The sequence below is a fragment of the Colletotrichum navitas genome (genome assembly GCF_030913465.1).
Source record: "Colletotrichum navitas strain CBS 125086 chromosome Unknown LY79scaffold_52, whole genome shotgun sequence".
Taxonomy (NCBI): domain Eukaryota; kingdom Fungi; phylum Ascomycota; class Sordariomycetes; order Glomerellales; family Glomerellaceae; genus Colletotrichum; species Colletotrichum navitas.
In genome coordinates, this window is record NW_026850598.1 from 169604 (window position 1) to 185395 (window position 15792).

Consider the following 15792-nt stretch of genomic DNA (forward strand, 5'->3'; position numbering starts at 1 on the left):
AGATTTAGCCGCAACCACACGCTGAGATATATCTGGTTTTCACGGTGCCGCACGCCAAGGTGGCACGTAAGGGGAATTCCGTGGCCATGGTGCTTATTGCGCAGAAAGCGAAAGCGGAGGAAACAGAGGATGGAGACAGGCAAGGGAAATGGGCGCGGTAGCAGCTTGAACCGGTTAATAGCTAGTATCTTGAGCCGGCTGGGGTAGGTGGCTTACTTGTCGGCGTTACAGCGGGCTAGTGTTGTAGCTACATGTGTACCGAGAGCAAGGGCGCAGGCGATGAGTATAACAATTTAGGTATTGGCAAGCATCTTGTCTGTGGACTGAGTTGCAGTAGAAGTCTGTCGAATTGTGGTGCATAGTATCCAAAGGCCTGGATAGATCGAGGTCTTGTTTTTTTTTTTTATACTCGCCTTTAACGCTAGATGACATATTGATCGGTGGAGCATACGATGAAGCAAGACTGAGAAGCTTAAGACTATTGAGCCACAACTATGTGAGATTTTGAAGAATTTCTCTGAGCACGAGTTCAGCTCTGCGCAAGGGATGATCTCCTTTCGGGTGGCTGCATATCAGCCATTCTTTTCAGCGAATAAGCATTTCTGAAATCTGTACTAGCTTTATATAGTAACGAAATTTGTCAGTGGAATGAGACCATACGATCTGTTTCTATGTGGGAGCTAAAAGCAAGGGTACATTGATCCTGGCACTCCATATTACCAAGTGAGATACTAGAGCATACCACTTCAGATAGTATTATTTCTACAGAACTGTCAGCAATAATACTTTTAAATCATCAGGATATGTAGTATCTCCAGCTAACGATTTACGTATTGCTAAGATTAGGCATGTGTAAGTAACGAGCATCCGTATAGGGGAATGATTTTTAGTCGACGTGCTTAATGCATACTATCTAATACAAAGTATACACCCGCCTAAATTGATACTGATTATTCTTCTGCCGTTGGAGGGATACGTCCTCTGGAAACGAAGCGAAATGTACATGGGACGTAGAGGCTCACAGTTCACTCTAGGCGATGGATGCTTAGGCCGACTTCAAGCCTTTTACTTTGAGCCTCAAAGCTCGCGCTAGATCCCTGGGATTTCCCATGCATCGATAAAATGTTTTTAATGTGAAATGAATTGATAAAATTTCTCTCAATACCTCCAGAGACCTTTTGTAATGACCAACTGTGCTACGGCGTCTGTATTTGGGATGGCCGGTCCCCATGTTGCCAGTCAGAGAGGAAAGCTTCGGCGTTGGGGATGATCCCGGTTGTTGGTATTCAAAAACAGAATTCTGTTGAAGATTTTGGCGGCGGTATGCTGACTTGTTACTGCCTGTTTCTTCCGTCAAGTCATCCGGCTGATGCAACGAATCTTCATTAATTACGGGCAGCCATTGGCCAAGTACTCGCCACACGAAGCCGCTCCCGACATTGTGTTAATGCATTAATACAAATTACAATTGTCATCTCCCGAGTCTCAGGGCATTGAAGGACCGATACATTCGCTCCTCCTACAAAGTCGTAAACTCCGAAAGACTGTTTCTTGTCAGGGAATCATCAATCCCCATGAGATGAGTGGAGGAGAAGTCGCAATCTTCCCACGCGTGCCTGGTGTAATCCATAGAATTGTAAACTGAATCTAATCCGGGATGTTCGGGACACGAATCCTGGGCTAGAGGACACCCTACCGTAGCAACCTTTGTCGGGGGCGTGTCGTCGATCAGATCCCCCTCGCCGTCGCAATCAAACCCCTCAAACACGTGAAAGAGGCCAAATCAGTGCCCAACCTCGTGTGTCGCCGTCTTGCCCAGGTTGTCCCCCACACCCCAGGGGACGCCGGGCCCGTCGGGCATGGTGTCGACGCTGACGTGACAGCCGTCATACGTGTACCGCGAGGTGCCGTTGATACCCGTGTTCCAGGGATCCTCAACTGGAAAACTGCACAGGCCGGTTACGGAGTTGGGCTTCATGAGCCCTGTCTCAAAGATGTTGAGATCGTCGTAGGCGCCCTGGTGGAGGGCCTCGGCCTTCTCCTTGATGCGGGCCTGGACGGTCCAGGCATCGTTGACGGTGTGGGTGACGTCCCTGACGACGAATTGGATGTTGTGGGGTGCAAAAGTCTCGTTTAGGACTCTTATCTGCTCCTAAATGTCAGCGCACGGCGCACATGAAGCTGCTGGCGCTCCCTTCTTTCGACAACGGCGGGTTCGGGGCTGGTGCATCGTGGTGCTATTACCTGGTCGTCAATTATCTTGTCCGTGACAAACCTCCTATGAGCCGCGTCCTCGACGACATGCAGATATGTCATAATGAGTAGACCCTCTGCACGCTTGGCAAGAAACTGTGTCGACAAGCCCTCGGCGCGTTGAGCGGTGCGCAAGCTCACCGCGGTCTGATAAGCTTCTGCGCCCGGTTCCTCGCTGCCGTACTTCTCCTGCGTCATCGCCAACCCGGCGGCGGCGTTCGCAAGCAACGAGCTGAATCTCATGGTGTCAAAAATTCGATTCCAAGCACAGGACGATCGGAACAGATTGGCGTCGTGGGAATCACGCGGGACGTTGGCGTGTATGCCTGCGCGAAGGCGCGATACCATCTTCTCTGCACTGCTGAAGGAGGAAGGTGCTCGTTATGATGAAACTTGAGACGATGGTCCATTCAGCCAAGAACTCCCCCGGCCGAGTCTTTTCCACACTAGCAAGGGTGCCTGGCCCTGCCAAGCGGTTAGAATACGGGGCAATACAAAGTACAGCGTCACGGAGAGGTGGCCATTCAGTGTCAAGTTGTTTTTGCTGTGATCTTCCCATCCCGGAGGCAGTCCCCGTGGGCGATCGGGGGCGGTGCGGAGGTTTGCAGGTTGGGATATGCGACGGCCGGGGTTTGACCGGGCCCGGGTGGCATATGTCGGGCGGGGTTTGATCTAGGCTTGTCAAGGCTGGTACTTCCTTCAACTCAAGTGCGAGAGCCCGAAATGGAAATGGAACCTAAGCGCCGGAATGACGAAATAGGTTCCAGCGCGGTTGGTGTGTGAATCTGACTCGTTCTTGGAATGCGTTTCTGCTCGCAAGCCAAATATCCTGGTTTGATTGCAGAGGGAAGCCTGCAATCGCTCTAGCAATCTCATTTCGTGGCCACGTGATCGGGTCTATGGAAGCATGATTTCATTACCATTCTGAACTACGGTAACATGGTCTTTTTTTTTCTTTCTTTTTTCAACGGAAGGATTTCATCGGGCCATGGCTCGGACACCTGCACCGACATTGGACCGAAATTTCGGTCCAAGACGTATTGCTCAATTCCAAAACATGTCAATAGCTGACTTGGGATGCAGAATTTCTGCTCGGGAGTGTCTGAACATCTACGGGTGATCAGCAGCTAGGCAGGGGATCAAACAGTGGAGTCATGATACCGTGCCAATCACAATCACAAAAACGACCCAGCGCCCTCGCGTGGAAAACAAAATCGGTAATCGCGATCGCGATCTAGTGTGTTCGGGTCGCAAGGCCTGTCGACATAGTAATTATAACGTAGCACCTCGCCGGCGGCTTGTAGATTGATCCATCTTCTAATTATGCTCTAGTCATATCTACGGTTGCGTCGATAGCGGCTACCCAGGAGCCTACCGGGCCGAGAGAAACAATAATCCACCGACAGAGTTCGAGCCGCTCCTAGACTAGTCCAAAGGCAATAGAAGGGAGGTGAAATGGCTGCATCCTAGCATCATCGGTGGGTTGTTTGCGTCGTCGTGTTGATTACTGTTTCCAGTGGCAAACAGGCGAGAGTTCCTTTCAAGACCCCCTCCCCCCTCGGATCAACGCCATCCCGCATGCAGCTAAAACCGACAGACGAATATCCGGGTGGATTGCGAAAACAGCTGATTTCAGGTCCTTCAACCACAAGGAGAAGGGGGGAGCGTAGAGAGTGCTCTCGGTATACGAAGTTGGGTAAGCTTGGCATAGTTCCACGCGCCTCATGCATTGCGGCATCTCACAGCCGCTGCTGCCGTCGCGTGTCGGTGATACTAAGAGATGCTACTAGACGCAGGCTTGGCATCGTTCTGTGCTGGTGAAGGTTGCACAAACAGGAAGTCCTCCCAGGCCGCAAGAGTAGCCTGGATTGCTTGTGCCGTGTGGATGGCAGGGTATTGACCATGACGCGGACACGGACGTGCGCCGGAGATGCCGGGGGTGCCGGGGGATTGACTTGCTGAGAAAAGCAGTGATAGTGTCGCGCCTCCTGGCTCGGGTTATGGCCGTGATGCTGGGCGTGCGGAATGGAAGTGGAAAGCCTCTAGGTAGGTGGCTTGCGACTTGCGTTCCGCGGCTTAGGTGGTTCTACTAGTAAAGTACATCCGTACACTAGAGCGAATGTGGATGTGACTATGAATACGGGAAGGGAGGAAAGAACAAACTGAACAGACCGTTCGCAGACTTTTTGATTCAGTTTAGTCGGGTGAAATCGATAATTCAGTTCCCATTCGAACAATATCCGTATGTCCCAGCTGTGTCTGATCTGGTCCGGGAAGAAGCAAACGCTCTTCTGGAGTTGACGTTTGAACCAGTGAGCAGCCCCGGACTCGCGTTAAGGGAGGTTTGGATGATTGATTGATTGGATGCAATTGTGAGAAAAGAAAGAGGATGATGGGATGAGTGAGTGTGTGAATGACAATGTATCAGTGCTGGTTTCCCTACCGGCCACAAAGGCAAATCCGTAGTAGGAACGACTTAGGTAGGCACACGTGCAACTAGGTAGCGAGTAGCCTCTGCGTCAGCGCGGGTACCTCCGGCACCTCAGGCACCCAGGCACCCAGGCACCCAGGCACCCCAGGCACCCAAGGCACCCCAGGCATCCACCTCTCCGTCCCACCACGTCCGTCTGTCTGTCTGTCTGTCTGACCACCATCCATCCCAATTCCATTTACCTTCCCACGTGGTGGCCTTGCATCAGCTCTCCACATCGCTGCGCTTGACGCCGTAATGATCCTGTCATTCTCGACCTGGGTATACGAATAGGCAAGGCGCGATGACTCCTTGCCCAGCGCTTGTTGCCCGTCGGAGAGATATTACCCACCACGATAGGGCCGCCCTTTGGAGGAGAAACACGGCCCGAGGACGGCTTCCCGGATATGTCTGAACCAGAGACGGGCACCACGATGGAACGCCCGATCTTGCTACATCTTTGTTGGGCCTTTGTCAGCAAACAGCAATCTTGGGCTGGCTCTAAAACTCTTCCATCCGAACCCGGCACAGCTTGGTGAAACGCATACGAATAGTGGTCTTAAGGTGAATGGTAGTCGAGATTGGGTCCGGTCATCTCCTTTGTTTGCTTTCTGGGAAGGGAGCGGCGACACAAACAAAACTTGTCATTCCAAGACACGGACAAGAGCAGGTCAAGCTGTCCAAAACGCTGCCGCTTGCCTTTCTCGCCACATCCGCATTCGAAGCTTGCTCTAGAGAGGGAGACCAGCAGCAAAATCTTGCCTAAGTGCAGATTCTTCAGCCCAACTCGGAATAGTGACGTGCGCTAATTTGCTGTGCTAGACGAAAAAGTCACCTTTCCATTGAGACGCTTGGACTTGTCTCTCTGGATCCGGTTGGTATTGCGCCGCCCCGTGCACTCTTTCCACGCGGAGCATCCTGAGCCCGGAATTGTCGAGTACAAACCTCCTCTTGAGAGGACTTGTTCGTCTACAAACAGCCATAGCGTTGTGTTCCGCCTGTGTTGTTATTGGCCAGCCATCGTGAGACATGGCCGCCGAAAGAAACGGTGCACTTTGCAACGGCCTAGCCAGATGCCACTGACCAAATAATTCCAATTGATTCGTTCCCGCCCACTGGTTCATCTACACGCCCGTGCGAGAACCGTATGCAGCCGACTAGGACCAGTGGCGTGCACTCGGCCTCGTTGAGGAGGGAGTCTTACACAAGCCCACTCCGTCCACATCCGCAGACCCCCCCTGTTCTGTCTGATCAGCGGTATGCGTGTGCCCATGGCACATGCAAACAAAGACACTAAGACTACAGGGACCTCATATATGACTCTCGCGGACACCCCATGACATCCTGTCTTGATCCCAGCCCGTGCATTCACTCTGCTTAGTACTTTGTCGAACGTGAGAAAACCATACCCAAACACGACATCCTCTTCGATATGGATGCAAGCAGAGAAAGGAACACGAGGAGAGAGGAGGATGCCGAACCCCAGGTGACGAAGCCATCCAGGTTCAACTTCCCCGACTGGTTGGTCTGGTACAAAAAGCCCGAGTACCGAGATTTCAGAGAGTATGCCAACGCCATTCGGAACGGAAGGAGGCCCATGAGCAGAGACGGACGAGACAAAACTCAAATTCCGGCACGGTTGCGCTTGGAGAAAGTTCTGGCCAACCAGACGTGTGAGCATACCTTACTGGCGACATCGATATCATCTTGATGAGTCAAGTGACTATTGACACTGCCAACCACAGGCTCTCCTATGTCACTGTACGACTTTTACATGTACCTCAAGTACATCGAGTTTTCCCCCGAGAACCTTGAGTTCTTCGTCTGGTATGCTTTTTACATCACGGCATCAGGTCCAAATCTGACCACATACCCAGGTTCCGGAATTATGAATCGTCATACGCCAAGACCGGAAGTCTGAACAACTACCCCATTGCCGAGAAGGATGATAGCCAGTCGTCTTCATCGAGGAACAGTGTGAATGATGCCGCTGCCGATGTAACTGGCATGAAGCTACCATCTATTCAGATGTCCGAGTTTGACTGTGATCCTGAGGCTGGTAAGAAACCTCTCTGCCTGTGCCTTGCACATTGCATCATTGACGACTAGACCGGGACTAATATTCTTCAAGCCAACGAGACAATGACGAACATTGTGAACCTAATCGCCCCCGAAACTCTTTGCAGTAGAACTGGCCCGACTGGCCGCGATCGTATCAAGTCATGGGCCAACGGCTGTGCCAGGCCCGTCAGCAATGTCGCCAGCGTCATCCCAGCCCGCATCGCACCGAACTCGGCGTACCGCGCCGAGCTCAATGCCATCGTCAAGAACTTTCTGCTGCCCAATTCCGAGAAGGAACTTAACATCCCGCCCGCCCTGCGCGACCAAGCCCTCCTCGACCTCCAGCACTCGTCTGACCCTGCGCATCTGAAACCCATCGCCGACCACGTCTACGGCCTGCTTAAGAACTGCTCCCATCGCAACTTTGTCCGGCTCGGCGTCTCCAATGGCACTTTCGAGACACTCTGCATGGCCACTAGTTTCGGCATCGTCCTCACCATCGCTGGCTTCCTTTGCGTGCTCCTCCGCGCCTTTGTTCCCTTCACCGGCGCCCATAGCCGCTGGAACGCATTTGCCCCCTGGCCCATGTGGTTCGTCGGCATGTCCCTTGTTCTCTCTGGCGTCCGTGGCAGCTGCTTCTTCCTTCTTCTCTTCACGCGTCGCCAGCCTCTTCCCTGGGAGCGTTTCGACGACAGCGCCTCTCTCTTGTCGCAGCGGACTGGCCTCTTGAAGTTCATCTCCCGCATGATGATCTTTGACCGCAAGATCCGCGTCAAGGACACCCACCTGCGCAAGCTGCAGCACAAGATCGTGTTCCAGGCTATGGCAGGGGGTGCCATATTCGCCACCTTGGCTGTATTGCTATTCGTGCTGCTGCCGGTTTGGAGGGAGACTGCGAAGCTCGGCAGGTGATGGAAGGTCTATGTCCATGATCCTTGGGCGTATATGACGACGTGAATTTTAAGGATAACGCTGGAGGTGGGGTTTCTTTCGATGATGTAGACTTCTAACCTAGCGTTTGATATCCATTGGCGGCCTAAAATGCATCCTTACGCACACCTCTCCTACCTACTAACCCATCCTTTCGACATGTGGAACTATTTGTAGTTAGAAGAACTTTTTTCAAGTATATGTGATCAACGTGTTTCAACTTCAACATCAGCGCGAAACCCCATTTGAGACATTATCTATTGTGTCGTTGTTAGCTTCTTACTATTGAGGCGCCACCAAGTAAAGGCTCGGGGATTCATCCACGATGATGAAACCATATCAGGCAGAACACTCGTCCACTGTTATGGTACCTGATCAACGGGAAAGCTTGAGGATAGCAGAGCCCTTACCGCAAGAGCTATCTCGCACGCACACCTCTGTCGCCTGGACCCGACACAAAGAAACAAGGGGATGGCTCGTCTTGGCATGTGCAGAACAGAGCGGCAAAATTGCCAGATAGGGACATACCGAAGCCAAAGAAAAATGGACAACCAGGAGGATTGTTTCCGATTCAGCCCGGGGCTCTGGAGTATGGAAGACCCAAAAGTACGCGCTGCTGACCGCACTCATGCCATAGCAGTGCTCCTTGTCGAGGCTTCAGAGCCTCCATTTCAGCTGTACCTCGATCCGCCCCAGAAGCCCATACAGGCTTTCCATGGGAAATACCTTCTTTGCCTCCTTCTTTTGGAGACAACTGTAGGACATGAGATTGTCCTGCTAGGTGATACGGTGATACTCCTGGCGGCTTATAGTGCGTCCCTGACCTCCCGCACGCTTTTCGCGAACTGCACTCCCACGTGTGAGGAAGTCCTCGACTTTTAAGGTGCCAAAGTGGTATGAAGCATCCCCGCCTCGTTCATCCCGGCTTGGTCCTTTGAACTTTCTCCGGATCTGCTGTATTCAGTTTACCGCGATGCATAATCTCCGCTCAGGCATGCTTATCATAATAGAAAGAGGGAGGAAATGTGCTCATCGATTGCTTTCCTGAGCAGCTCAGAAACCCAAGAAGCCATTCTGTAGATCTTTTCGCACATAAACCCTTGTCCTATAAACCGGGGAGCGGCAATGTCAAGTAAATGTTACCATTTCGGACAATTGAGTTCGCATGTTGATCAGTCTGCCCCTTGAAAGACACCGAGAAACGACCACCGGGCCAAATCTCGATTGTACCACGAATTTCATCCAAAGATATCAGGGTACAAAAACTTCATCTTATGTAGACACTGCCGTTTGTTCTGCCAGACCTAGGAACTCTCCTTATTTTGGATCCATCGGTTGACAACCTCGGCAATCTCTAAGCTGTTCTTCTCCAAGTGCATGAAGTGACCGTTGCCATGGATTCCTCTCTCACCCAACTTGATCCATTCCGGTTCCCCGCCAATCTGCTTCAGATAGTCCACCGTGCAGTGATCGTATGTGGCGTGGATGCTTGCCTCCGCCGTGACCATCAGATACGGCACGCTGGCGATGTTGGGCAACTTCCGTGCCGGCTCCTTTTGACGATAACAGCTGCGCAATGCAGATGTGTCGTTGCCGACTAGTTCAATCTCGAGCTCTTCCGCACTGGCGACACGCGGGTCGTAGTCGATCGGCGTATTGGTCAGCCCCCACGGGTTCGTCGCCGCGCGGTACTCGAACGACCAGAACGGGACCGTCGTGGCCTCGAGGTTGATATTGCCAGCGATGTACTGCGGGCAATCGTTGGATAACAGAATCGGTGCGCGGGCTCCGATGGAGTGGGAGACGAGGTAGGTCTTCTCGCCGAGGAGGGAGAGGAGTTCGCAGCCCGAGGCTCGCAGGGCGAGTTCCTGCGGGACCCAACTAGTAGAGAGCGGGATAATGGCCTTCTGGAACTGCTCGAACGCGGGGTCGCCCTTCTTCCCAGTGCCGGGCCACTGTGTGTGGAGTACAGCCTGAGGATAGGCGTTGTACGCCTTGACGTTGGTGAAGCCCCTCTCCACGCCCTCGGCCGCCGTGCCGGCGAGCATGGTGAAGGCCGCGATGTTGTTCTCCGTCGACCTTCCTATTCCGGTGATGTCAACTAGGTACACCGTGTGCCCCTTCTGAAGAAAGTACGTCGCCCACCCGGGGCGACTGTCGGGAGTGTTGAGCCACGTAACGCCCGTGGTGCCACCGCCGTGGAAGAAGACAATGGGCTTCGTAGCGGCGACGCCTCGACGGTGCCGGCTACGGTCGGCGTCAACGGGAGCGAGCTTCTCAACATAGAGCTGGTCGACCGTGACGTTGCCCGAGGCGCCTTCGATGTACCGCCCGCCGACGTAAAAGAAGTCCCGTGTGTGCGCCGCTTCCTTTGAGGCGCACTTGGTGCTGATGGCGTCGACACCAATGCAGTCGCCGGAGGCAAGGGATCCGAAGGCGGCTGCGGCGCCCAAGACGATGGGGGCGAGCGAGAGACGCACCATTGTCGGAGGGACGCGGATGGATATGTGGAAAGATTAGACCGGAGGCCACCACGATGCAGATCGAGGGAGGATGATCGATATGTGTTCGGTCGGGGCTGGGTATATAGCCGAGTAACCGGAGCCATTGCAGGTGGCCGCGCCCCAGAGTCGAGACCCTCGGATTTAGTCGAAATTGCTAGTATTCCATCGATGTTATTTTCTTGGGGCCTTTTGTTGGATCGGATTTACAGGGGGCGGAGATGCGGTGGCACCTTCGGACGGAACCCTGGCGATGTCGATCCATCTTGGTCTAGCGCCCTCCGTTTCGCTGATGCGTAGCGAGGTCGATGACGGAGAGCTTCGGTCGACGTTGAAGCCGCTGCGGTGAACCCGACAGAATCGAGGCCATGACCGGGCTTCTTGCTCGAGCCTCTATATCACATTTCATTCCAGCGAACAAACAACTACTTCCACGACCATTACCCGCTATTACAGCCAATATACGGCCGACTGCTGCGGTCAACTGCAGCAGCTGACAATGATCCATTGCTTGCATTATGAAAGTATTCTCCTTTTATCCTGACATGGAGACTGTAAGATGACGGCAGCGATACTGTGGGCTGCAATACGTCACCGCTTGGCCTCCCCTTCCTAGGCAGCAAAACAAGTAGGAGGCTTGTCAAACTATTCTACGTGGATGCCAACTTCGTCCAGATCCTCCTTCGGTATTCTCTTCAACTCTCTTTTCGTGGAAGCGATTATCCGTGGTGCACTTGGCGGCGTCGCTCTTGTGAACTTGAACATTTCAGCCGCTGCCTAGATACCGGTCCGGTACTGGCCCAACATAAACCCGCCGTATGTTGAATTCGTCATGCGTAGTGCAAGAGCGCCGATGGAACCACAGTCACCTATGCGCAGCCCTAAGAATCACGGGACCACGAACGGTTAATACCAACACACATTGTTGCACAGATCAGCGTTACTCTCACAGCTGTTCACTAAATCCATTTTCAGCTGGTGCCTGCTTGCCATGGGCTTTCCGCAAATATGGAAAAGTTACATCAATCACAAACCCCATCACCGTCTGAGCGCCATGATCCCGGCGCAATGTACAACGGGATCTCCAACCCTCCCCCACTATCAATGCTAAGTATTGGTAATAATGCGGCAGGACTCTCGGTGGGGACTTATTAGCGGACTTAATACATTGAAGGAGGTAACTACAAGATGTGTTGGAAGGACTGTAGGTGGGTGGATGCATCCAAAACTAGGGGTTCTAAATGCATGTATTCTCTAAGGCTAGGCTGGCTAGAAGTGGTCATTCTTATACTTCTGGGCTGCTGACTCATGCGTACGAATCAGTAGAATTGATGTTCCAACACAACCTGAATCTGATATTGAGGCTCCGCAAAACTATAATCAGAAGAACGGTTTTCTACGTCGGCTTTGATTGGTCTTGATGCCCAACAATTGGTTGCAGGCGTACGTACGCCAAGGCCCGCCCATAAGGCATTTCCAAAAGTATAAGGCAGGATGCGGCTTGGAGCTTTGCCTTTGGATGGGAATGCTTTGTGTTACTAAATCCCTACCTCTTTAAGCCATGGCACCATGACGATTTGTCTGCTTTGAATCGCCATGCTAGGTCTCGGCTAGCCAAGGGTCGGGAAGGTAATAGGCTGTAGTGGGCGCTTATATGACCCCGATGTGAGCATTGTTTCTAGCGATACGCGTAGTAGTGTTTTTGCTTCTTTTGTGGCCCACTCGTGCTTTGACTTGGTTCTTCTGTCTTGGACAAACAAGAGTGCAAGCAAGGTCCGCCGTCTGGATTCCGGGATGACAAGTGATTGGAACTGGTTGATTAGTGCTGAAAAACCAGCTATAATTGAAGCCGGACAACTATGTTGCAATTACAATGTCTCGAAATTGTATACCCTCAGCTCCAAAACGTCGGCTTCCTTTTATGCCTGTGTGGGAGTGCACTTTCCGCAAGGACAGGTAGAAGGACAGCTAGAATCAAACACGAGTTTAGACCATGGCCACATGTGGCTCTTGAGAATCAAGCTAGTGTGGCGAGGACGAGTTAACTGCTCGGTGTGTTCTCCCTAAGAACAACCTAAATGGACGCTAAACTCTCGTTCGTTCACTTTTGGAGCTGGTCGTTTCGACTGCACCCGATAGGCTATGAACGGCTATCCTGGTTTGATCCGTATGGAGGGGGGCCCTGATAGAAGGCTTGATCGGAAGCGCGGCAATCGCATCTATCGACGGCGTGATCCCGTTGTAGGAGGAGCCGTGTGATCCGTTGGAGATTTGCCAATTTGCTTAGGTTTTCCCAAATGACAGGCCCTCGCTATGAACTGCAGAATGATCAACAAGCGGCCCGAATCAGCATTTAATTCAACCCGCATCTTGTCAAGTACCACTTCAATTGACTTCGTATGTCAGAATCATTGCAGGAAATTTAACAGACGAGTCTTATTTCGTTGAAAGGGCCACAGTTGGGTCACTCATGGTCTTGTTTTCTCGCCTGTCGCCGCCTTGATGGAAGAGGGGCGTGTGAGACAAGAAGCTGCTGATTGCACGGGCATCACTCCTGGATACTAGTCTTAAGCTTCGACAAGGTTTCTTTGCCCAGACAAAAGTGAACTTTCTTGGTAGCCTCACTCCAAGCATGCGTACAGACTCGGATGTCCGTCCGTCCAAGTAGAGTTGTGAATCTGCGTCATCCGATCAAATCTGAACTAGGATGCAGGACGCATGAGCTCGCAGCATCAGCTTGACAACATAAAGAGTTTGGGTGCAGCACCTCATCTTCAGAGTCCTGTTGGGCTGCCTTCTTCTCTCACCGCATGACCTTATCAGCCGGGTCGTCAATATCTCGTCGGCCATCATTACAATGCTTGGCGACTCTGAAGCCACAGCTGCTGTCGCGGCCGGTCGGGTACCACCGGATATCAGCCTTGCATACTTGGAGGAGGACAGGGACACGCCGTCGATGCATGCGGTCATCATCATGTTCGCACTCACACTGGTGATCGTGAACGGCCGAGCATTCTCGCGGTTATACCTTCGCAAAGTCTTTGGGATTGACGACATCCTCGCTATGATATCGATGGTAAGAATTAATGATTTCTAGAACGATGAAAGAGCCAAGCTCACTAGACCGCTACAGGCAATGCTCATAGCCTTCGTTCCCCTGTGCATTATACTGATAAACATCGGTTCAGGCCGGCATTTTGAATTCATTCAATTTGTCATGACGCAAAGTATCTTGGACGAGACCGAGATTCTCGATTTTACTGCCCACCTTATCTACACGAGTGCGCTCTTGTTTTGCCGGTTTTCTGGGTTGGCTTTCTACCACCGCGTGTGTGCTGTTCACAGTCGATTTTTACTGGCGATCAAGGGAGCTGCTCTCTTTCTGCTCGCGTCATATATGACGCAAATGCTCCTGATTGTTTTCCACTGCCTTCCGGTAACAGCGCTCTGGCCATACGCGTGGCAGACCCAGTTCACCAACTACAAGTGCCTACCATGGGGTTTCGTTTACGGAATCAACTCCGCCGTTTCACTTCTTTCCGACTTTGTGCTGTTTGGGATACCAATCGCAATGTTACGAATGTTGGATATGACTCGAAAACGAAAGATTCAGATGGCTTGCATTTTGTTGCCTGGTATATTGTGAGCCGGTCCATACGTCCCTATCTCGAAACGTTGATTTGCTAACCTCCGCAGGGTTGTCGCCATTTCGGTTGCTCGTCTCATCCTCGTCATCAACGGACAGTGGCAACCGGACCAGTCATGGATTTACAGCCCTCTACTTGCAATTGAGGTCTCAGAAATTGGCGCGACTCTCATTGCCCTCTCTATCCCAGGAATTCGGCCCTTGGCGACAGAGATATACAGAAAGGTGCTCTCGGTGCTCTACAGATGGTTCCCCGGACTTTACAAGCGACGACGGCAGACGCAGACCGGTGTTGACCCGGATTTGTGGTGCAAGACACCGCCATGGCAGTCGCTCTCGACGCAAAAGAGGTCAAGATTCATGACAAGTGACATCAAAAGGGGGGATAGTCAGGAGTTGAAGGACCTCCGCAGCCCTGAAAAAGCACTCGCAAGCCCCTTGGACCAAAGTAGGGGAAAAGTACGACCGCACAGTACAAATCTCTGGATGTTTGAAAGCCCGCCCTCGAGTCCCGCGTGGAAGAGGCCGAGGCCAGAAAGTACAAATCTCTGGATGTTCGAGAAATAACACTGACCATCCTTGAGACTACCCATTTCTAAAGCGCATTCTTTTCTTTGGTCTCGGGCCTCGAGGGAATGTTTGGAAGAAGGCCTTTCTCCCTTCCCCCTATTTTGGAAAAAAGAAAAGAAAAAGAAAAAGAAAAGAATCCAAGAAAACGCGGTTGCGACTGGGAAAGGACATCCGACGTCACAATGCAAATACACCAAGAATCATGTGTACGATGAATCATACAAAATAACCCCAATTTTTCATCCATATTGAAAAGTCTATGCCAAGGCTAGCTAAGCAGGATATCCCGCGGATTGACGTAGGGTTAAAAGCGCGAAAACCCGATGGGAAGGATCCATCACCAAGTGAATTATTCATAGCTGAATGATACCAGAAAACCCTGCAGTTATTTCGCTTTCCGATAGTGCTAAACACTTTCGATATCTCAAGACAAAAGCCGCCAGTGTCAATCTAGCAACATTGAAAGGCAGGTCAGATGAGTAGAGTTCGCATCGCCTGCGCTACTGCACGCGAATGCACTGGTGGAAGCTTTCAGGTTCCGACAGGATATATGTCGCGTTAGTGTTGCAAAACCAACCTAGTCGGCAAGAGGCGTGCCGCAGGGCTGGAGGGGTTCCGGGGAACCGCCATGGAACCACAACGGGGCCGTTTTGAAAGCTTATTTCGACGAGCGGCCTGGACGCCACTGCAAGGATTCTGGACGTCTGAGGGGACGCGATCATGGTAGACCCCCGCCTGGCCAAACGATCGTCGCTTGGAGATCTCCTGTTCGGCTGCGCATCCGCCCGTCCACCCATCTGATCCCCTCTCAACGGCGCATGCTGAGATGGGCGTGCAGTTCTCGGCCCGCTGGTGATTTTGCCAGTAGCATATCATCGTGACAACATCTTGAATGCGTTGCACGTGCGCGTGTCTCGAAGCTCCATGGCAAGCGCGGACGTTGGAGGACGAGCGCAAAGCTCAGGCGGTGGTCAGCGATCCGAGATTATTACAGAAGCCCTTCTGGACCAGCCGTGAGATATATCCTTTTTACATTGTAGATTGGCGCCCGCATTTGTCTTCGTGAAAAACGTACTTTTGGGCTGGGACTTTGGTGCTTGAACTGGAGGACTTGCCAGAGCAAAAGCTCAGGGAGTACGCACTCTCAAAAACCTTCCGAGTAGCTTGTCTTGGATGTAAACCCAGTTCGAGAAAAGGGTTTGCCCCCTAGGTGTGAGATTGGACCACCGCCTCTGTGAGATATGATTGGTTCCTTGAGAGATTCAACATTTCGAATCGAGGCTAAAAGAAAAGGACTTCGGGTCTTAACTTTGTCCCACGTTTAAGCGTATTTTGTACTTGATGTTTTGTGCATTTTCTCG

The 15792-nt window shown here is 52.0% G+C and overlaps 4 protein-coding genes across 4 annotated transcripts; 2 read left to right on the plus strand and 2 right to left on the minus strand.

Moving 5' to 3' along the window:
• Positions 1-1154: 1154 nt before the first annotated feature.
• On the minus strand, positions 1155-2496 carry LY79DRAFT_691847 (uncharacterized protein; the record flags this gene model as incomplete). Its single annotated transcript, XM_060564756.1, has 3 exons — positions 1155-1759; positions 1796-2152; positions 2245-2496. The coding sequence occupies 3 exons, from the start codon at positions 2494-2496 to the stop codon at positions 1520-1522; spliced, it is 849 nt and encodes a 282-aa protein (XP_060411749.1). The 3' UTR covers positions 1155-1519.
• A 3659-nt stretch (positions 2497-6155) lies between these two features.
• Positions 6156-7696, plus strand: LY79DRAFT_592027 (uncharacterized protein; the record flags this gene model as incomplete). Its single annotated transcript, XM_060561364.1, has 4 exons — positions 6156-6396; positions 6469-6550; positions 6601-6782; positions 6855-7696. 4 exons carry the CDS (start codon positions 6156-6158, stop codon positions 7694-7696), a joined length of 1347 nt encoding a protein of 448 aa, XP_060411750.1.
• A 1034-nt stretch (positions 7697-8730) lies between these two features.
• Positions 8731-10375, minus strand: LY79DRAFT_560781 (Alpha/Beta hydrolase protein). Its single transcript, XM_060558354.1, has one exon. The coding sequence runs from the start codon at positions 10195-10197 to the stop codon at positions 9019-9021; it is 1179 nt and encodes a 392-aa protein (XP_060411751.1). The 5' UTR covers positions 10198-10375; the 3' UTR covers positions 8731-9018.
• Positions 10376-13072: 2697 nt separating this feature from the next.
• On the plus strand, positions 13073-14428 carry LY79DRAFT_592029 (uncharacterized protein; the record flags this gene model as incomplete). The annotated part of the gene is made up of 3 exons (XM_060561365.1): positions 13073-13291; positions 13349-13857; positions 13912-14428. 3 exons carry the CDS (start codon positions 13073-13075, stop codon positions 14426-14428), a joined length of 1245 nt encoding a protein of 414 aa, XP_060411752.1.
• Between the last annotated feature and the right edge of the window lie 1364 nt (positions 14429-15792).